We start from the raw sequence: 23,750 nt of genomic DNA, 5'->3' as shown, positions 1-23,750 counted from the left end.
GAATACATTTCCACTCTATTCATGGGCAAGGTCGGATAGAAAGTATCTAGCATGCTTACTTGACCGAGTTATCTCGGTCGAGTGCGGGTCACGCTCCACGAGGTCGGGGCATGACAAATATGTTCTCGAAATTACTATTCAATTTTTAAAAAAAGATTGCTCAAACTTTTTTAGGTTAATTTTCGAATCAGTAACTGTGACTCAAATATTAGTTTAACAAACCAAATCCATTTGGGTGGTGAAAATTAAATTTTTAACAAGCTTAAATATGTGGGTTTAAATTTTAAATTTGATTTTGTGAGAAATTTGGAGTGGGTATTATTTAGACTTGTTAAAAATAGTTTAAGGAGATTGTATATAAAATTTGAAGTCATTTAATAGACATTTGGACTGGTTTTGAACAAGAATTGCAACTGAAAATCGTGGAAGAAGTTCATATACAAACGCTTGTATAAAGGTGTATAAAAGTATATAACAATGTATAAGATGTGTTTATACACTCATATACGCTATTATACAAGATTATACATAATTATACAAAAAACTGACTTCGTCTTCTTCCTTGCGTCTTTTCTGAAATTTAACTCAAATCTACTCCAAATCACTTCAAATTTAAATTTTAAACTCCTTTTCATAGTTTCAATCAATTGGAACAACACCCAATCGAAACAACTAATAAACTCAAAAATCCCAAGCGATGCTTTGAATGGCCTTCGATGGTGGACTTCTACTCTTCAATTTTCGTACATTGCAACCAGATGACACATGGGGAGAAGCAGTAATGGCGGGCGGCCCCTTGAAGCATATGTAGAAGATGTGAGACGAAGAGAGAGTGAAAGCCAAAAAAAAAAAAAGAATTACCGTTACTAATTTATTATGGGCTAATGGGTGCAAAGAAAATTTCAAAATATGTACAATCTGGGCCAAACCAGGTTAGGGCTTCAAATATGGGTCATTTTTCGGATGAGTTGTAGGCCCAAGTGATATCTGATGTAATTTTGTCTGAATGTTTTGGGTTTAATCCGTAGGTTCTTATTCTGAACTCATTAGACTTTTGAAATATGAATTCAGAATCTATTACTATTTATTACTATACTTAGGCAAGAAGTTGAGCGACGTGAAATTACCCCTAGCATATCTTTTATTTGGATGACCTCTTTCTCTTTGTACTTTAGAACAAAACTTGAATCACTTTTTTCTATCGTCAAGTATTCATAAAAACACTTAACACGCCATGTGATTCAACAATTTTGTGTATTTCGCATACTTTTCAATCGTGAATTTTCTCTTTTAGAGATAGTCTTTTTTGGGGGTCCAACCGTCAACGATGTAGGAGTTGATCCTCGTGGTCCTTCAATTTTATCTATCTTTATCTATGATTTATAGATTTATCATGATTAAAAAAATATTTATTAGTGCACTTTTTTCTCGAGGCGATTTTTTTTTTATAAAATTTTTGGGATAAATATTTTTTAACAGTAAGGTCGCCAGCTACCTGCTCCAAAATATTTTAGATGAGAAAGAAGTTGAGTTTTCCTTTAATTAAAAGCTTTCTAGACGAGGAAAGAAGAAAAAAAGTAAAATGGATGGTCACATGTCTGACAAACTTCCATGCATGGTCCGCAAAGCATGAGCCAGGGAAATTATTTATAATTGAATGAGGAAATCACTAGCATTAAAATGGTAAATAAATAAAGTGTAATTTGGCAGAATATGTTAAGATAATGCGTGGTGAATTGCAGTGCACATGGATTACGAAGTGTGACTAAATATTTGAGGTGATACAGTGTTAAGACTTAAGAGTATCATAATCTTCGAGTCTCAGCCATAATCTTGATCTTTGGTATGATCTTTATATGATTTTATGTAATTCTTAACTCATGCTGTAATCTTGATCTTTATATGATTCGTAATATTTTATGTAATTCTTAACTCATATGATTCGTAATATTTTATGTAATTCTTAACTCATCCCGTAATCTTGATCTTTATATGATTTTAGATAATTATGAACGATTGAGGTTGAATTATACTCAACCAGACCTACTTACGTTTAAATCTGTAAGTAGATTTACTTCTTTTCCCTACGTTTCTGTCACCCAAGCTTAAGGATCATTGTGATCCTGAGGACTTAATAATTCGATTATTAACAATTTTGCGTTCCTTTCGTATTGAATAATTCAAAGCATATTTACCAACATGGAATTTTTCAGTCCAAGTACAAACACCTGACTTTTGATTATGAAAGCTAACACCTGAAATGAAATGTTCATACAACTAATTTCATATTTATATCTCATCAAATAACAAAGAACACACTAAAAAATATTAAGTGATCATATATAATATTAGCTGCAAGACTTATTTGGTCTGGATTATTTTTGTTTAATTTAACTTGATTTTTGAATTAACTGCAATTGTACAATCTGAAAAGTCCAATTTCTTAACAGCAGCCAGAAACATACCACTATAAAGAATAAATAAGGCTCTTAAGGCATTTACAACCTCCAAGTTAACTATTTAATAGAAGCAATAAGGAATTATTTTAAGGAAATAATTCAACTGATATATGTGAAGATACTCTTTTTCTTCCAGTCCCTTTCTTGGGCACTGGAACTAAATCCAAGTACTAGTCTCAGTTAGATTACAGTTTAAAAAATTGTTGGACTGCTTTTGAACTTTTAGAAGTGCTACCTGGTATTCACAAGATACATAGTACAACAACATCTGCAACAGCTTCATAAAGTTCCACCAACCAACTTATGTTGGGGTAGTCTTTGTAGGCAAACTAATGCCACCTCCTTTTACAGATATATTAGGACTTTTGACTGAGCTAGCCTGGCTCACGAGATTCGAGTCCAGGAAAACAACCGCCACTGAGATGTCGTCGTGGAAATGTCGACGAACTCCACGATCAATTTTCTTCAAGTCTGAATACCTCATCTCCCTTTTCTTTGCTGCTTCTTGTAGTGCAGTTTTCACTAACCTTCTAGCAATCCCCTGTCAAGTGGCAAACAAGCCTCTTTAAGTTTTGATCCAACTGTTTTTTCCTACTTAAAGGGAGTTGAGACAGATATTTTACTACATCTATCTACACCAAAAAGAGGTCAGAAACTTGGGGAAACACTTGAAAATAACATAAGCGCAGCTTGTAGCACTAAGCTCCCGCTATGTGTAGGGTCCACAAAGGGCCGGACCACATTAGGTCTATTGTACACAGAATGACTTTGCATTGCATTTCTAGAAGAGGCTGTTTCTACGGCTTGAATCCGTGACCTCCTGGTCACACATGAGCAACTCTTACAGTTGCACCAGACTCCCCCTTTTAAACACTTGAAAGGTAATACTGAGGCAAAATTATTAAACATGCATTTGACACAGTGGAAGCACAATATAATTAAGTGGCTTCCACTGCTCGGCATATGGGTAGAGAGGAGGCCCAATGCACCTCCGGAAAACGTTTTAACAGAAAATTCCCCACTGTTACTCACTTTTTCTTTTTCTTTTTCCATAACAAACAGGAGATCCCTTGCATATAAGAAACTTAGAGTTAGATGTAATCAATTTTGATGCAAAGTGCATCACCAGATTATTTCACTACCAGCTATATTATATTTCACTCTCTTATTCTGACCTATCATGTATAGGAAAGAAGTAGGATGTCAACCAGTATAATGAACAGATTAAAAGCCATCAACAGTCAAACAATGATCATTCACCTGTATGAGAGATTAATATTCATCCCATTGTTTATTTAGCTTTCATTGCTTAAAGGAAATAAACTTTTTCATGAAAAACAGCTTACATTGCGTGGGTGATTTTGTACAATGTCTACTGCTCCTTGGTTAGTTAGATGCTCCCAGAGACCATCTGATGCAAATATGATAAACTGGTCATCAGGTTGCAAATGGTGCACTGAAATTGTTGGATCTGAGCTCAAAATGGGCTTGCCAAATGGTTCTCGAAGACGAAACTTTGCATATAATGGTTCCCTGTTGAATTCAGCTTTTTTTAAATACACATCACCAATGGATCTTGAAATCTGCAAAATAAAGTATTCAGTCCATTTTAGAATGCAGATCAAAGTTTTCCGAGTCAGGCAAGAAACAACCATGCTAAACAAGCTTCCTAAAGAAAGTACTATCCCATTAATTGACATCAATAGCCTTTTATTAGCACACAACTGATTTTGTATTGCTCCTCCCATAAAATAGAAAAGGTAATACAGCAAATTAGCAACACTTTGAAATTAATCTAGCTCTTTAAGGAGTAGTTGCAGGCTCCTTCAAAGTGAGAAACTCGGTGCCATGACGGCAAGTCGGCAAGTTTAATACCTAGATGTTGGTTAATCTGAGAAGAGTGGACACTCAAATCTTAAAGACTAAAGCAACACACGCCTGCATAACTAGGTTTTTCAAATGAAATTTGGAACATTCTTATTGTTTCAGATACTCTCTGCATGAGAAACCCGAGATATGGAAGTTTTGATCCCTTTACCCTATTTATGTCGCTGTTTATCCAGGGTGCAGCAGAGCTACAGCTACTGAGCACTGAAACTTACGTAAAAATCTCAGCATATAGCAACACAGATCAGGAAGCAATACCGTAGCATTGTCCCCAAGCGTGTGTTAATAATTAAACCATTACATGAATAGTGAAAGGAGAACCATGATAAAACTGGCAATATGTTTTTTTATTCCATAATCCTGAATAATCAACAGTGCAGTGCTAGTGTTGAAACCAGAGCTTCAACCGTGAAGAGCTGGCAGAATAATGAAATGATCACAAAAATAAGAGGAAAAGATCGCCAATTTCTAAATACTAATATCCCGTTGATGTACTAAGGCCAATACAGTCAGAAACTTTTATATTAAAACAAGTTCAGCATAAGCAAAGAAAGATCACCATTGCAATCACACACACAACAACAACAACAACAACAACAACCACCAACAACAAACCCAGTGTAATCCCACATGTGGGTTTGCAATCACACAGCAATATAAAAAAATAAAAAATTATATAGGGGAAGTTAAAAATCACTGGGGCCTCACTTTCTACTAATTGATTACTAATAAGTTAAGACTAAAAGCATCACCAGCTTACAATATCTCATGCTTGCTACTCTCATATTCATATTGCTTATGCCTTATGGCACACATTGAAGATAATATATCTGCTCGTGAATATCACAAATATATCAACTGAAAAGAATAATGAAGCGTCTCCAGCAAAATGTACGAAGTTCTTTTATATATGTAAATATATAAAAGCAATCAGTAAAATATATCACGTCTACTACCTTTATCACATAAAAGGAATCATTCTACCACATAAACCATAAATAAGGAGTGGTAAAAAGGACGCATCTGTTTATGAAATACTCCTTTTAACAATTCTCATTTATTCATTCACTTCTCAAGTTGGATTAAACTCTAACAATCATGGATTTCAGTTTCTAAACTCTAACAATCACGGATTTCAGTTTCTTCAGATAATCTCGTATATGAAAGAGTTCCTTCCAGAAAGAATCACTTGCCTTTACGAAGAGTGGAAGACATTTGAGATTTAAGCTTCTCAACTTCTTGCCAACTCTTTGACAAAAATGCCGTTGCTATTTGTGAAAGCAAATAAATGTGTATCACTCAAGTGCCATGCACAACAGCCCTATACTATAGGCTCCTTGAATAGCAATTTCATATGACTTCCGAGGAAAGGAAAATACAAGGACACAAAACCCCTCATCTTAAAGTTCTAAAAGACATAAGTGATTAGGGAACAAACATAGTATGAAGAAATTTAGAATTCGATGAGTAACCCAATTAATAATAGACGTAACATGTATATTGGAATTGAAACAACACTCTATAATAATAGCACCAAATAGGTACTTTGACCTGAGCCAATTCTAAAACGGAGACTGCTTAGGAAGATAGAATATAGGTTACCTGTATAAGCCCCTTCACGCGCCAGACATTGTGCTTTAAAACTACAATTTGTGAGTCATTTGGATGCAAAGTTTGCAACTCTTGTCTTACAGATTCAATGCTCACATTGTGTTCTGCAGAGAGCTGAATCGAGAGAACCTCTCCAGTAGACTTGACAAGTCTCCCTAAGACTGCCCTTGAGTCGCCAAGGTTGGCGATATATAAGGTTCCACTGCAGATAACTCCAACAAGACAGCATGATCCAACTGCAGCAATCTGCGGTTTCGTGGGCCATTGCCTAGTCACAACAGAGAGGAAACCGTCTTCTGTTGCTTGAAATGCTTTCTTAATCACCTCAACAGACATAGATTGGTGCTCAGATGTGAACCCTACACAATTCGGAGCAAGCAATTGAGTGAAGACCAAAATGGCCAAAAAATATACACAGCAGTCCATGTATGAATCCATAAACCTAGACAGTTGCGGTCACTAGAACTAATTCTGTTAAAGCAAATTCCAAAATTGCATAACCAAATAATTGGTTTGCCAATGCATGATTTCTGGCGACAGAATTAAGAAACTAAAAACATTTCCAACATCATTTCCATTACAGGCAGCAGCTCTCGCTGAAGCAATTGTAGCAGCTCCTGCGCCGATTAATATTGAACCTTCTAATCTTACATAATAAATAGTTAAGACTTTTGATTAGTAACCACACTCCATAACAGGTAAACTGTAATACAATTCTAGTACTTGGACACTGACACTCTCGGAAGATATCAAAGGTAACAACAACAACAACAACAACAAGACAAGTATGAAATAGATAAAATTCAACCACTTTAGCCATGAAAACATATCGAGAGGGAAACAGTTCAAATTGGCTAGAAGGGCTTACTCTTGAGATTTTGAAATAGGTGTTCATTGATGAACCTTGAAGTTTCAGGGCCCCCATGCCCATCATAAATTCCAACAAAGGTACCATATGGACCAGAATCCTGCAAACTCAAGCACCCTGATTCAATTTGGCTCTGATCTTCAAGTAGATTATTAGCTTGAACTACAGCCATTGAAAACTCTCCATTTACATGTTGCCCTGTATCCTTATACCATAAGAGCCCATCTTGGCGACCGGCGGCATCTGAACTTGTATGAACATGTCCATCTGCCCTTGGCTGAAAACAAGCCCTTAAGATATTCATCAAACCAGATATCATACCTCATCTCATCCAAAACACCCTCCAATTTCTCCACATCTAACAGGACTCAATTCCACTTTTGCTCTTAAAAACTCAACTTTGCATTTGTTATAAATCTACAAGTGCATAACAATACCAATGACAAAAGGTAAGATTTAGAAAAACAATGAAATTAGCAAAATCTTGAAAATTGCACCCAACAATCAAATAATACACCAAGAAGCCACCTTTAGTTTAATACTTCTAACCAAACTGATGCAAATGCCTTCAAAAATGAAAAAAATCAATTAAAATACAAAGAAAAGGACTTTCAAAGTGGTTTTTGCTCTTAAAAATCTTAACTTTGCATTTTTTGTAATACCACAAGTCAATAACAATACCACTGAAATTAAGATGAAGAAAAACAATGAAATTGACAACTATGGCAATCTTGAAAAATTGCAGCTGACTAATAATAACACACCAAGAAGACACCTCTAGTTTAATACTTCTAACTAAGCTGATGCAAATGCCAAAAATTGGTTTGTGGTGCACTTATAACAGAAAAATTCAACAAAAATATAAAAAAGGACTTTCAAAGTAATAAAATTCAGTTTTTCAACAAAGAACAATATGGTCAGCTAGTTTGAATCCAGAAGGTCTGACTTCGGCAAAGAAAAAAAATTAAAACTGAAAAAAGGATAAAAGGACACTTTTTCTTAGCTAGCCAAATTTCAAGAATCACAAATAAGTGTACTATATTTGAAACCAATTAGTAGTGTGACATAGCTGAACAAAAAGGGTCAGCAGGAACACAGAGAAGTTCAAAAGGGAAATAATAAAAAAAAAACTCACCTTTGAAGATCTGAGAGTGAAAGGTGGTTGTTTAGATCTGTAAAACCATCAAATCAAAGGGAAAGTAAAGTGGGATTTTGTACAGGTTTTTTGTTTTTTCTCTAAATTTTCTTTGAGGATGAAGATGCTGAAGTGATTCAAGAAAACACATAGAGAGGAGTGAAAAAATAGTGATCAAACTGAGAGGGAGAAAAAAGAGAGGAGAGTGCTATTTGTTCAAAATTAGGCCAAACTAAAACAAAGGTCTCTCACAGCAGACAAATCACATTAAAAACCAACAATGGAGAGCTTGTAGCCAGCAAAGCAGTGGGACCATTTTGGCTCCACATATCCTATCTGGTAAAAATTTATTTGCAAAAATAAATATAAAATATATTTATCAGTTAACTAAATTTATGTGAACTTGTTTGAATGTTAAAAAAAAATAAAGAATTTTTAAAGTTTGTGGTCCTAAACAAATAAAAAGGGGTTCAGAGTATTTGTGTATTTGTATGATTATAAAAGTTTCTCAAAATAAAATTGGAAGAAAATATATTCTTACTTTAATTTTTACAAACTAGGAGTATCAAGATCAAATTACTTAATTTTTTGTTGCAAATATCCGACGCGAATAAATATTTACTACCTGATCTCATCCCAGCTTTAACGTTAGAGTAGCAAAATCTAAAGAGAGAACAAGAAAAGTAGTAAAGCATATTTAATGGGAAAGCATGAAATTTCCATGAAATGCCTCCTTATCAGGCCACGTTGCATGGTGTTATTATAATAGCAGTATTATCTCTAAGATATTACTCAGTCATGTGTTTCCCTTTTCCTTTTCTTTTATTTATTATCCTCTATTGTTGTTAGCTACGATTTTGTGCATGAGTTGTTGACCTTAAGGAAATGCTTTACTTGAAATTTTTGATCCTATCCTATTTTGTTTATACTTATGTTTTCCAATTACAGTATGTTGGATTTGGGGGAAAATTTTACAACTGAAAGACTTCTATACTGTAATTCTTGTTTCTTTGTTTTTTTGGTTCCATTTAAATGTTTTTTTATTGTATTTTGTGTATATCGGTAGTAAAAATGATTACACGATGAATTATTTTATCTTTTAACGATGGTGTGGTGTGCAACATGTTATAATCAAACGTCGAAATTGTGACCTTCTAGTCATTTGTATTTTCGAAACTCTACAACAACAATAACATATATAGTGCGGTCTCACAAGTGGAGTTTTGGGAGGAAAGTGTATACGCAAATCTTACCCTTACCTTGTGAAAGCAGCGAAGTTTGTTGTTTTCGATAGGCCATCGGCTCAAGAAAAGCATGCAAAGAGAAGAATCCATGTATAAAGAAACAGTAACCATAACCAGAAAAAAAGATAAGCGGACCAAAAGAAAAGACATGTAGTCTTAGAAATCTAAGAATTAATAGAAAATACGAGAGTACACTAGTACAATAGTACTATACATATAGAAAAGCTATATAGGGACGAAAAATGAATAACGCTTAACTATTCACTAACTTACTATTCTAATCCTTCGACTTTCATTAGATCTCGCCTATCAAGTATCATATCCTCGGCAAACTCAAGATGTGTCATGTCCGGCATTCATATTAATTTGGATAAAAAAAATTAATATGACAAAAAAATACATAAATATATATTAAGAAAAGTTTGTTGATCGTTCGTGAAACTAACCGAAAGGATAAAAAGGAAAAGCAGCAAAAATTAGAACTTCACCTCAAATTTATTATCATTTGTTGTCGAACTATAAATGCATTTTCTCTACTTAGCATACACATGTCGAAGTGTCAACACATCAACTTTGGTCCAAGCATTTTAAGGTTAACGCATCACTTGGGTCGTTGTTCTGAATAAAAGAAAAGAGAAAGAAGCTAAGGCAGGACCTTTAATGAGCTTTTGGGAGGTTGGGCTGCCTTTCCTATTTATTGGCTTCTGATATTATGTTACAGCTAATTAATATAATCCAGTTGTGCACCTGAATTACTTTGTTCAATAATCACTTTGCATTTACAAATAAGTTCTGAAATTCCGTAAAAAATATACTCGCACTGAATACTCAAACTAACATACGTGGATGTTATCAAAGTTGAAGCTAGACGACAGAGGCGATAAAATTAACTTATTTCTTTAATAATTCGTCCAAGTCTAAATGAGTTGAGTTATGTCTCATTTGTTGGTTTAATTCAATGGATTAGGCTTGGAATAACCAATCAAAATATTGGAAAACATGAGCTAATAATCTAAGAAAAGTACATTAGTTTTCACTTCTTTTTTTCAAAAAAAAAAAAAGAAAAAGGAAATTAGGTTATGTGAACGGTTTGAGATATGACTCGTTATTTGACTCATTTTAACATGATTTTTGACCCAAGTATATAAAGTACTTTAAACGACTTGGATCATGACATGTTTACTCATTTGACTCGTTCAAATTTAAGCCTGATCTGGGCTAATGCAGAAGAACACATAATGAGTTGAAGTATATATACTATCAACCAAAAGAATTTTTTATACTATTTGGTCACTTAAAGAATATTTACATGTAAGTTCTCCTAATAATATAAAATTTATAATCCTGAAAATAAGATAAGTTTATTTGCTATAACATATAGATATGACTTAATCAATTGACGATTTATATTAGTTAAAATCTAGTATTAGAATTATATGCTGATATGAGCCGTCATTGTCCTTATGATAATAACCTATGATAGCAGGGTTTTACCCACTGCGCCCTCCACATTTAGTGGGCGTTTGGACATAAGAATTGTAAAATTTAAAAGAAAAAAGTAAAATTATTTTTTAAGTGAAAATAATATTTGAAAATTAGAGTTGTGTTTGGACATGAATATAATTTTATGTTGTTTTTGAATTTTTGAGAGTGATCTGAGTGAACATTTTAAAAAATAGTTTTTTGGAGTTTTTAAAATTTTTGAAAAATTCCAAAATTCATCTTCAAGTAAAAATTAAAAAAATTTATGGTCAAACATCAACAATAAAACTTCAAGATTTATTATTTTGGTCAACATGGCTGCAACATGCCCCAACAATGAAACTACGAGTCTTTTTGAATTGACATATTTTAAGTGTTTTTAAGTCATAATAACTTTTAAGTATCTTGTAGTGTTTGAATAAAGTAAAAAAATATTTTTAAACGTTTATTTTTAAACTAAAATGAGAAAAATAAGTCAAAAGTTATAATTCTTAACTTATGATTTTTAACTTAAAAGTCACTTGCAACAAACCCATCCAAACGGGCTCTATATATCTACTCAGCAACTTGAATGAAGCCTGAGTTGACAAAGTACTAGAAAGCTTTTCAGTCATTCGATGGTAAAGTTGTTTCCAAAAGTGTAAATACTTCATTCGTTTTAATTTATGTGTCATAGTTTAATCAAATACAGGGTTTAACCAAAAAAAATAAAGATTTTTGAAGTTTATCGTTTTAAATATATCATAATGCGCGATGATAAATTTATACAAGTGATGTACGATAAGGCGTACATATAGGACCGAATAGAGAAAAAGTTAGATTTTGACAAAAAAAGATTTATGGAAGTAAGTCAAATGTGTGAACAATTACTCCTAGTACTTTATAATTTGCTTTATCTTATGTCCTTTATTGACGTTGAACATTTTCGCATTAATTGTGCACACGTTGTACATTGACTGAGAAGTTCACTTAAAAGGAACTCTACCAGAGTACAAACCATGCATTGACAGATGCACGGAATCACAGGGTGTATGCATGAATCCACTGTTTTCAATTTATATATGTAGCCTTATTTGTTCCAAATATTTTTGGATGTTATAATCAGAGGCGAATTCAAAATTTAAACTCTATGGGTTCAACTTTTAAGATTTTTAACATTGAACCCATTATATTTTTAAAGTTATGGGTTCAAATCTATTATTTTTACAATTTTAATGAATTTTTACACGTAAATTTCTACTCAACGTCGAAAGTTATGGGTTCAATTGAACCCATAACTATCACACTGCATCCGCCTCTGGTTATAGCGAAGTGTTGTTATAGAAAACATATATTATAACATAACATAAAAATTGGTTCAGAAAAAGTTTGACTTTTATAAAAAAGTATTGTTATATAAGTCAAACAATATATAATTAAAAATATATATTCAATATGAGTATATTTTTATTTTAAGTCTGCATCACTGCATTAGTTGTCACGGATGAACAAAGGCATGTAACATATTTCCTATCCACTCACTTAAATTTCTAGTAATTAATATATTGAGGATAAGATGCGGGAAGTACGGCTTTTTACCTTAATTGGCCAAACTTCTAAGAAATTAAAAGTGTTTTTTTTATAAAAAAAAGAGAGTGTTTATTAAGCTGAAAGTTAAAGTATTTGACCAAACTTTCAAGAAAAAATAAATAAAATAATATATTTTTTAAGTAGAAACAGAAGTTATTTTTCAGAAGTGGAAGAGGATAGTTTTTTCCCGTAAGTACTTTTAAAGTACAAATTACTGGTTTAAAATTAGCAAAAGTACTTTTGAAATTGATTAGACAAATATAATATCTTTCAAAAGACTTTTCCGAAAACACTTTTTGACAAATATTACTTTGCAAAATAAGTAAATTTTAGAAGTTTGTGCCATAAATCTCTCTTTGCTACCACACATAGGCCTACATAAAAACGAATTTTAGCATGCACTACTTTTTAGTTATAGCCAGGTAAGGATTTTGGTGCTAGTGGTCCAGTTGAATTGCCTTTCACTAATAATCCTAATCCGCAGGCAAAATTTATTATTATATAATTAAACAAACAACACTATACCATCTAGGCAACTTATTTTTATGCAATTGATTGGGCGAGTACACGATTCCAAGTCCTTATTCCAATTAGAATAAAAGGGATATTCGCCTTATGCCACCATTAGTTTGTTGGCCTTTTGAACTGTTAGCATTAATAGTGTGATAAGTGGCGTAAGCTATTCAGTTAAAGAACAACGTTAGGATTATTTATTAGCATAGTCCAACATGCCACAGCAAGAATAATGACCATAATAAAAAAGATTTTAAAAAAACCATAATCATCCCTTTTCGATGAAATATAAACTGTCGTGTTTGCCTCATCCTCATTTCGTTTTTGTGATGTTGATTTCCACTGCCTTGACTAAACTTATCCAACTTTGTTTGCATACTGTTATTATAGTATAATAGTTTTGATGGGCTGGTGATACTAGCTAGTGCACTTAGGTCTACAAAATTGTTGTAAAAGGAATATCAATCTTCTAGTACAGCGGTGGATGGAAAGCGTATCTATCGGGTTCATCTGAACCTAGCGTTTTCGTCATGAATATATATCTTGACGAGACTTTTTAAAGTTTATCGTCGGAAACTTGTTTCTTGTTTGACAAAGGACTTTCCTCTTCGTACATAATGCTAACTGTTTGGTCAAAATGGGAAAATTTGACGGTCATGAATCAAATACATTGAATTCTTCACCATTTTCGTCTAGAAATTAAAGTGCTATAGTTTTACCACGGATCTCGTGAAATTTGTGTCATCTACGTGTTTATTTGCTTTTCATGAAGTCTTTTCTATCCATGTGTTTGCCTTGACAAATGTAGTCCTAACATCATACTATCTTGTTTGGTTCAATTGGAGAGGTATGTCATTTAGTTCATGTAAGTGAGTATAGAATCGCTGCACAAAAACAAAAAGTGTAAACCGGTTATTCAATTAACATTAAGAGCTTTTTATATCGGAGGAGTATTTATGGGGTTACTTATGTTCTGTAGATTTGTATGTATTTTATCACATAGGATGCATCAGAAGTACAGTTATGAGTTACCTTGCATATTCCTTATTATTACTGCACTATTGATCTGTTACTATTCATTCACCTAGAAACTTTTACCCCTTCCACTTGCATGAATGATTTTATTTATTTATTTACTTTACTCTTTTCCACGAGAATCATCGGTGTTCTCTTTACTGGAACTTTAGTCTTAGCTGATCGTGATCGCCAAGAAACCACGGGTTTCGCTTGGTGGCGGGAAATACTCGACTTATCAATTTATTCGGTAAACTACTAGGGGCTCATATAGCTTATGCTGAATTAATCATATTTTGGGCCGTAGGTGACGTGTTTCTATATATCATTCAAATATTGACCTATCAGCTAGAGATGAAGCAAGTCTACGAACTAAGCAAGTTGCTTCATTTGTTTTTTATGCCAAGAGTGGCGGATCATGTTGGACGAATTGAATTATAACTCATTATTTTGATTTAATTTGTATTAATCAAATTTTTTTTTAAAATGGATTCGATTATAACTTGTCGATTAATTTGACCTATTTTGATCCGTCCGAATTTAATCACCAAATCAGCTCATTTGGCATCTGTAGGTGTCCGGTGTCCCCGTACGTGCAACCCCCAACCATTACGCCCATCCCTCAAACAAAATAAACAGCTCCTATAAGATATGGTTTTAATTTCCGAGGGACACATTTGACGGATGAAAATGGATAGAGTAAAGTAGATATATATATGTCCCTTTACCCAACTAAATATAGTACGTAGTAGTATTTCACTATACATGTCACATGACCAAGGACAACCCTATCTCTGATCTGAGTTTCTGATTGGATTGGTTCCAGTTTTCTGCATTCATGTACTATAAGATTAGCCAGTCCTTTTATCTAGTAAGAACACGATAGAAGGCTTGTGGCTATTACAAGACTTTAGGCTAATTATATACTAGTATGTATTTACACTTACCTGTTATATATAATATCTGCCTCATTCTCAAGATTGCAAATTTCACTTTTTATGAATATTTGGAGTGTAAGTTTTAATCTCTACAGACAAAATACAGAATATAATGGAATGATTTCCTTAAGATTGTTATAAATCTGTATTGCTGTAATAAACAATTAAACCATTAAACTTTCTGAAATATATAAACAAAACAGAAAGTTAGTAATACTTGTTTAACGAAATAAATTCTGAAAAAACAGTATAGGAATAAATCGAGCCCACTGAATACACAGTGTGTCCTTAAGGAAATTATTCCCCTCAAGTACCTGAGGTGCAATCCGAAGCCGAAGCCGAAGCCGAAGCCGAGCCGAACGAGCGACGACGACGACTACGACGGCGCGAGGCTTGCCTTCTTCTTAACTCTTTAAGAGCTAGAAGAAGAGCAATTATATAGATACCCATCAAAAGCCTTTTCTTCCTCCAATATGGGACAATGTCCCTTTGCCAAGGAGAGAAACTCAAATATTTCATTTTTCCTCCATTTCTCATTCACCCTCTTTAAGCTACACAAGCTTAAAATCCCAACAATCCCTAGGAGAGAGAGTTTTAAGTACCCTGGGTCTATTATTCAGGGGATGGGGAGATTGATGAAGATGCCGCACATCGTATTGGGGCGGGATAGATGAAATGGAGACTCGCTTCCAGTGTTTTGTGTGACAAGAAGGTGCCACCAAAACTTAAGGGTAAGTTCTACAAAGTGGTGGTCAGACCAACGATGTTGTATGGGGTTGAGTGTTGGCCAGTCAAGATTGCTCATGTCCAAAAGATGAAGGTAGCAGAGATGAGGATGTTGAGATGAGGATGTTAAGATGGATGTGCGGGCACACCAGGTTAGATAGGATCAGGAATGAGGTTATTCGCGATAAGGTGGGTGTGGCCTCTATTAAGGACAAGATGTGGGAAGCGCGGCTTATGTGGTTTGGTTATGTGAGGAGGATGAGCACAAACGCCCCGATGAGAATGTGTGAAAGGTTAACATTGGAGGACCTACGGAGAGGTAGAGATAAGCCAAAGAAGAGGTGGGGAGAGGTGATTAGGTAAGACATGGCGCAACTTCAGTTGACCGAGGACATGACCCTTGATAGGAAGATATAGAAGTCGAGGATTAGGGTAATAAAGTAGGTAGTGTAGAGTATTCATTACAGTAGTATTGGCACGCAGTCTCGCTTTTTGTTGGTAGTAGGTTTTTATGACTAACCGTTATTTTCTTTCATTGTTGATCACCTTACTGTCTTATTGTTTTATTCTGCTTTTATATGGCTTTTTGGTACTATCCCTTCTTGTCTATATTTTCTTTATTGTGGTACTTATACTATCCTGAGTTGAGGGACTATTGGAAACAACCTCTCTATCCTCACAAGGTAGGGATAAGGATTTGCGTACACACTACCTTCGCCATACCTTACGGTGTGAGATAATACTGGGTATGTTGTTGTTGTTGTTGTTGTTGTTGTTAGCCGTAGATATCTATTGAATGACTTGAAAGTTAAAAAAATAAATTAACACTATTAATGTATATAAAATAAACTCTTCTTTTTTTATTTACTATCATGCTTGAAGTGCGTATATATATATTGTTAGCAGCAAATACATTTGAACTTGAACTTTTACAATTACCTTTACCTAAATCAATTATGGATCGTCGACCGCTGCAGGTGCAATTATTTTAAATTCTTTATACGCAGTGAGTCTCCCTGACATAAGTGCACACGAAAGGAAAAACTTAGAACTCAAATAAGAGATTTCCTCCCATCATCCACTAGAAGAACTTAAAATATTACTATATGCAATAGATAAGAACTGTCTCAGATGCATCAATATTATTAAAAAGAAAAACAAAGAACATATTTTAAGTTTTGAGATAAAACAAAACAGTTTAAAACAAAGAAAGAAAGTATGTTAGTTACCTATAGCTTTCCAATTAATGCACTTCAATGTGTCTTATCAATGAATGCAAGGGGTCACTATACAATAAGAAGCAATGGGTGCAAAATTAAACTATTTGGCTTTCTTCACTGGCAGCTAGCATTGAAAATGATTATCATAAAAATAGAAAAAGGGGAAAAAGCGCATGAATATCCCTCATATTTGCTTGCTTTTTTTATGTTCAGTATACGCATTGGGAAACCGACTAACTCGAATCTGCACCACGTAAAACTATTTAAACTGAAAAATGCTCCCTATAATTTTGTTCATTCCTAAAGTTCAACCCGAGATCTCTCAGGTTAATGGTGTAGAGATCTTATCTATCCCTCCACAACTCTCGAGTCTGACTTTTTTCTCTTCAATCTGATCTCAACCACCGGAAGCAACACCAGTAGGAGATCCATCAAGTCAATGGCCATGGAGTATACATAAAGTTAAATAAAATAAATATAAGAGACAAATAATTAATTAATTAATGTTCTTCTTGTTCTACTGGAATAATATGGAGTACTACGTGAATCTAGCTACGAGAAGTCATGTCTACAATAAAACCAATATTTTATGTCCTAAGTATTATTGCTGCATTTAATTTGTGTTAACTTTTTGTGGCCCCTGAAGCTTTGATTGAGTTAGGATAGAACCACTGTTTTAGTAAACGACCTTCTAACGACTCCTTCATGTACAAATTAAACAACATTGATTATCTTGTTTAGACTATTAAAATGAATTATTGTTTGTACATTGAACTGGAATGGAAGTTCAGTACTCGAGATTTTAATCAGATATGACCAAGAAACCTTTCCTGTTCGCAATTTGCTAAGTTCGTTATTTAGGCTTGAAACTCTTGTGGAGAAAAGAAGGTTTTCCTTTACCTTAGCTATATGTTCTCGAAAAATTTGTTTGTACTGAGTGTTTACATCGAGCAAATAAATGCAAGACATATATTATTTATTATTGATCATACTCAAGTAATTGTAATTGTTAAAGTTAATTATTTGATTTGACATAAACACTAAGTACAAGTAATTATTTCTCATTTGAATAGCTTCACAGCTTCCTAATTCAATTGTGCTAATGTATAGAATAATACATAGAAAATTTAATACTACAGCATATAGTTCTTGAAATATATGGGATGTATTCATTGTGTTACATCAGATTTGACTAACGACTTGGAACAAGTAATGGACCCCTTTTAGGCAAAGTTTAAATCTTGATGTTTACAGAATTTTGATAGATATATTATTGATGTTTTTCAATAATATGATGGTTGATAGATGCACGGTGTGGTGTAGACTTGCGATATGTGGAATTGCCTCAACGATGAAATCTTTTTCACCGAATAATTCAATGGTTGGACAGTCAAAACTATAAATGGATAAAATAAAATGTGCAATAATTGGTCATCCTATGTTTTAATTATGAGAAAAGGCATTGGTTTTTGATTGAAAGACTTGTAATTTTTTTCGTGTAAAACGTCAATTTGATCTTTTTGAGTTGCAAAGCTCAAAAGATTACTCCCTCCAGTCCATTTTAAGTGATTTTTTGGCCTTTTTTGTGGTCCACATTATTTGTCTTTTTCAGATATCAAGAAAGAATTAACTTCTTCTTTTCAAAGTTGTCCTCGGAGTAAAGAGCCTAGAAGTAGTTTGTTATATTTCCAATGAGCAAATTAAGGTTAATATGGTCAATTTCATTGGTAATTAATACTAAAAGAAGAATTTCTCAATATGTATGAAAATAGCTAAAAAATCACTTAAAGTGGACTGGAGGGAGTATCTATTTAATGAGGTAAAAGTTTTTTGCCGTATAGATTTTATGAAATTAAATTAAATAAAAAGGGCCAAAAAGGAAAAGAAGAATTGAGGGAATTAGTTTTGGAGACTAGGGAATTGCACCTTTGATATTCAGTTAGTGATAAATTAATTATTTTGATATTTGTGATAGAGTATCTTTAACCCTGAATTAATTAAAATTTCTGTTTTTGCTCCCTTTATGCCCCCTTTACTTAGAAAATATGTTATATTTATATTATTATTAGAACTATATTACTCTTAAATATAAAATAACAATATAATTTTAACATAACACTTGAGTAATTAATTAATTAATAATTAATAATACAATAAGTTTATTAAGATTCATAAATAAAAGGATCAAAAGTACACATTTCAATTAGTTGAAAGTCGGATGCGCTTAACCACATATCATAAGATCCAATATAAAACATTTCAATATGTGAAGGACTAAAGGCGCAAATTTTCCTTTTGGATACGGAATAATATTGAGAAAAGATAGATAGATACATTTAATGATGAATCTAAAATGGGGCCAACATGAGATGCTAATTGATTAGTACGTAATTACCTATCTAAGTATCACAATCATCAGTCAGCATCTATTGCAAGGGTCAATAACACGAATTTTGTTTTCATAATAGAAAACAAATCTTTGAAAAATGATTAGATTTCGTAATAAAGGTTAACGTAACTTGTTTAGTTTGGCCAAGTTTCTGTTTTTAGCAGCAATCGTGGACCAAACACATTTTAAGAAGAGCTTAAGTTATGTGCACCGATAATATATAAATTTTCACATTATCGAGTAAAATTGACCTATAATAATAAGTAATTCTTCACATCAAATCTGATATGATAACCTTGCAAGTAAAGTGATTACTTGCTATAATACGATTAACTTGTATTGATAGTGTAAACGGATTTTTGTCGGTATACAAAAGTTAAATCCCGACCTGTTCGATCCCTTATTTTTTTTAAAACAGAAAATAAAACTGTTTGATTACAGATTTTCTACTATTGTTTTTGTTTCTACAATACTACTTTGTCGAGTACATCCTTACCCCGTCCCTAAACGAAAATGCAAGTCCAAATCTAATATGCATCGCAACTTGACTCACATGTATTTGACCGTTGAATTTTTGTTACGCAAAGACGTCACATTTTTACATTGCATATTTACAATAATAGATTGATAGATTGACGAAATCATGACTATACTAACTAATAAAACGCTCTGAAAACTCCACATATGACAAAAGTTACAGTTGAAAAAAGAATACATCCTGCTCCTATTAATATAGGGACTGAAAGCGGAATTAAAAGTATGATCTACGCATATTAATATATCGTCCATAAAAAAGTTTTGAATTCTTTGTGACATGAACAAAGGAGAAAATAGACTTTTTCAACTCTTTAAGTTGACTCTATAAAATAAACGCTACAATAATAATTTTGAGCAAACAAGTCACTTACAATAAATTACAGACATGTGGTTACACTTACAATAAATTACTACATATGGTTACACTTACGAGGAACAAAAAGATACTTTTTGTAATATATTCCACCGTCAGGTAAAGACTATAGATTAAAAATGACAAGTAAAGAAGAAAATAACACCAAGTACGACCTTCCCCACTTTCCCTTCAATTCTAATGTTTAGAATTTGTACGAGCCCCTAATTGCTGCCACAGCTCTAAACAGTAAGGTGGAGTCTCTATATGTACTACTAAGGGCCCGTTTTGCCATTAAAAAAACTTCACCTTTTTTGAAATTTTTTTACTTTTTTACCGAAATCATTATTTTACCATGAAAATTTTAAAATTCACTTGAAATTAAATTTCAAAATTGTTTTCAAAATTTTCACTTCAAATCACTCACAAAAATTCAAAAACAACTCCAAATTATATTCATATCCAAACAAACTCTAATTTTCAAATATCATTTTTCACTTGAGAAAAAAAAAACCCTTCTTTCCGGAATTTCACAATTATTATGTCCAAACGCCCACTAAGCAATTTCTGATTTTTAGGTAAACTTAACATCATGAAGAGTCCTTTCCCACTGCTTTGGAAAGACTTTGAATATTATTATAGTATTGCATCAGGATGTGGATTTTGATTGGAAATACTTTATCCAAATCCACATCCTAAATAATTTAGATTACAAGGAGAAGAATACAAGTATGGACAACTTTTGAATTACCTTGCTAGTTACAACAAAGAAAAAGAACATACTTTTGTGTTGGTTATTTTAGGCAAAATCACAATATTGTACATGAGTAAAGAGGGTCTAGTCTTGAGTTTCTGCTTTTTCCTTCTGCTCTATCAATTTGACAAAATTGCGAACTATTGTCTTGCCTTCAGCTGTGATGATGCTTTCAGGATGGAATTGCACCCCCTGCGTTAACCAAGCAAAACGCAAACCACCGATCAAGTCTTAAAAAACACATTTCTTCCTTTATTAATTCACATCACCATACAACATTTTCTAAATTTTAAGACTCTTCACCAAATCAAATAGACAGCTCAAGGCAATCAGGGTCAAAGCTAGAGTTCTAGTTACGGTTGGGTAGAACCCAGCAGCTTTGGCCAAAACTCTGTGTGTTAAGAAATCTACTTAATGTATAACCTGTTTTTTCTAGAATCCAAAATCCATAATCAAAATTCTAAATCTGTTCTAATTCTGTTTATAAAGGATGAAATTTTTTACCTGTAGATGTCGATAAACTTTGTGACGAGCAGCCATTATAAGACCGTCTTCTGTCCACGCAGTTATCTCAAGATCGTCTTTGGGGAAAGTGTCCTTATCTATTACAAGGCTGTGGTATCTACCAGCTGTGAAGGGGCTAAAATGAGATAGGTAATATCGAGATGTCAGCATAAATCAGACAAAGTTCCACCTATTTTAAGATGATAGAAAAGGCACTAATTTTCCAAGGATGTGTTCGACTGGCATATTCAAGGTAGAGTTTAAATTAATTTGAACCAATTAAGTGAGTGGATGATAAAGTTGACGAGTAGAGAAATATTGTAATAATGCTGATATGTAAGAGCAGATCCCAGAACGATAACCAGGTGCTACACTTGCATAGATCTAAACGTGCATACTCATGTCCTCCGACAACCTAAGGTCTTTGTACTATGTCAATATCAACTATTCAACTAAATGCACATGATTCTTTTGGCCCATATGATAAAGATTGATATTGTTAAGACAAATAATAAATAGTAGCAAATAAAAGAATTCACTTGTGAGACCATAGCAATAAGAGAGAGAGTCAGCAATTTGCTGCTTGATTAAACGAGTGGCTCCACATTGTAAGTTAAAGAGGTTACATCTCTGACTTAAAAAGCGTGTCAGCATCATTTGATTATGATCAGCCATTTTTGAAATGTTCAACCTATAATTAAGAAGGAAATGAGATGTAGCTCGTATCTAGTGCAAAGGCAATTAATTGTAACTCGTAGCAAATGATGATCTAAACTTTCAATGGAGAAATTCACTTATCTTGATTAAATAAAATCATAAACACCGCTATGCAATTTGTTCAGACAAATTTCTAATCAATTATCAGATTAAGGAGAACTTACTTTGATAGCCCCGCAAATAAGCCATTTTCCCCACCTTCATTATAATATACAGGGGAACTTTTTCCGTGCATCACCCCATACGGAGAGAACGCACAATTTTTCCTGCAAAGGAACAGATTCACATGAAGGAGGATTAGGGAAGTCAAAACACACAATTGACTAGCAAGACGAAAGTAGAGCTTTTTGATACATCAATGTAAACAATAATCCCTGAAGATTGTCAGTCATACTCGACATTTTGAATACCTTTCAACTATTTTTTGGCACAACTCTCCAGTTCTCCTCAAAGCATTTTGATTTTCTGCTAGTATGCTATGTTTCTCTTCTCTAGCCATTTGGCAGAGCAGATAGTTTAAGCTCTGAACAGCCCTGACACTAGAGGACTAATTTCAGTCTTATAAGTGAGCTTTCAGTAACCAGCAGTCATTAGTCCAGTCACAGTGATGGTCTATATTGTGTTGGGCTCCTTTTCCATTTTTCGGTAGAAGCAGAAACATGTTGCCAAGAGACATTCTAATTGGAGTACAAAGCAAATTAACACCCTTAGATATTCATCGTTTCCTCTTGTCTCTAACCATTAAGGATACTCATGTAATACATGGATAATCTGAAAAAGAAAGAAATCACCCACTTCTATTTGTTCCCTGTGAAATTATAGAATCTTGAAAAAAGGCTTTGTAACTGTAGCATCTTACACTAGGTGATACATATACATCCTATAACACGTATCCATATAGACCTTCAATGGTAAGTATCTTATAACCATGTCATTAGACAGTTGTTTGGTTCAAAGACAAGTTATGCATGGATTATGAATTTATGATATAGTGACTGCATTATGGAGATTAATCACTGGATTATTTAGAGCAAATACATTTCTTGTTGGATGTAATTTTTTATTAGAATTTTTGTTGGATTATGGTATATTGTTTAAAAATTCGATATACTGCTATAATCTAAAACATGTAATTAGTTTTAACAACTACTAGTCTCAATATCAAGCTAGTTGAGAACAGTGTTGCCAAAGGCGAGCTTAAAGCGTGCTTAAGCCCTAAAGCGAGGCTCAGAAAATGTCAAGCGCTTCGCCTCGCTTTGCGGGCGCTTCAATGTCGCATCAAGGCTCTAAGGCATACTTTTCCTTGCCAATGAGTGTGATCCTGAAAAAGCGACACTAAACAATTGATATTTCACTTTATCGTAATTTTTTTGTCCATATATTTGTTATTCATGCTTACAACTATTGGTCTTGGACTACATATACATATTTTTACTTTTTCTCCAATTGCGCCTTTTGTCATTAAAGCCCTCGCTTTATTTGCGCTTTGCGCTTAAAGCCTCGATAGGCCTTAGAGCTTTTTTGCGCTTTTCGCCTTTGATGACACTGGTTGAGAACGGTTATATAACTCTTTGATTTCCATTTCGCTCTATGAAATGTATTATTATTGTAAGACTTCAGCATAAATTGGCTAGTTTTATGTTGGTCATTAAACCACCAAAACCCTCCTTTATCCAGACTTAGACTGGCAAATGCGAGCAAACTCAACCAGGCGGAGTTGTGTTTGGTTTTGAAATGGATAAGATTTTCTTTACAGTTATACCCTTGGCCCTTTCTAATGGAGTAGGGTTCTACAGCAATTTCCTAGCTGATTGAAAAGAAACAAATATGC

The 23,750-nt window shown here is 33.5% G+C and overlaps 2 protein-coding genes across 2 annotated transcripts; both read right to left on the bottom strand.

The window, feature by feature from the left end:
- Positions 1–2,540: 2,540 nt before the first annotated feature.
- Positions 2,541–8,209, bottom strand: LOC107812141 (putative protein phosphatase 2C 60). Its single transcript, XM_016637175.2, has 5 exons — positions 7,961–8,209; positions 6,826–7,242; positions 5,949–6,316; positions 3,806–4,042; positions 2,541–3,000 (listed from the first exon to the last, which is right to left on the bottom strand). The coding sequence occupies exons 2-5, from the start codon at positions 7,142–7,144 to the stop codon at positions 2,761–2,763; spliced, it is 1,164 nt and encodes a 387-aa protein (XP_016492661.1). The 5' UTR covers positions 7,145–7,242; positions 7,961–8,209; the 3' UTR covers positions 2,541–2,760.
- Positions 8,210–20,585: 12,376 nt separating this feature from the next.
- Positions 20,586–22,664, bottom strand: LOC107812140 (anthranilate synthase beta subunit 1, chloroplastic-like). Its single transcript, XM_075238128.1, has 4 exons — positions 22,330–22,664; positions 22,084–22,185; positions 21,203–21,338; positions 20,586–20,890 (listed from the first exon to the last, which is right to left on the bottom strand). Exons 1-4 carry the CDS (start codon positions 22,416–22,418, stop codon positions 20,783–20,785), a joined length of 435 nt encoding a protein of 144 aa, XP_075094229.1. The 5' UTR covers positions 22,419–22,664; the 3' UTR covers positions 20,586–20,782.
- Positions 22,665–23,750: the final 1,086 nt, after the last annotated feature.

Source organism: Nicotiana tabacum, chromosome 19, assembly GCF_000715075.1.
Source record: "Nicotiana tabacum cultivar K326 chromosome 19, ASM71507v2, whole genome shotgun sequence".
Taxonomy (NCBI): domain Eukaryota; kingdom Viridiplantae; phylum Streptophyta; class Magnoliopsida; order Solanales; family Solanaceae; genus Nicotiana; species Nicotiana tabacum.
This window is presented reverse-complemented; position numbering and strand designations above follow the sequence as displayed.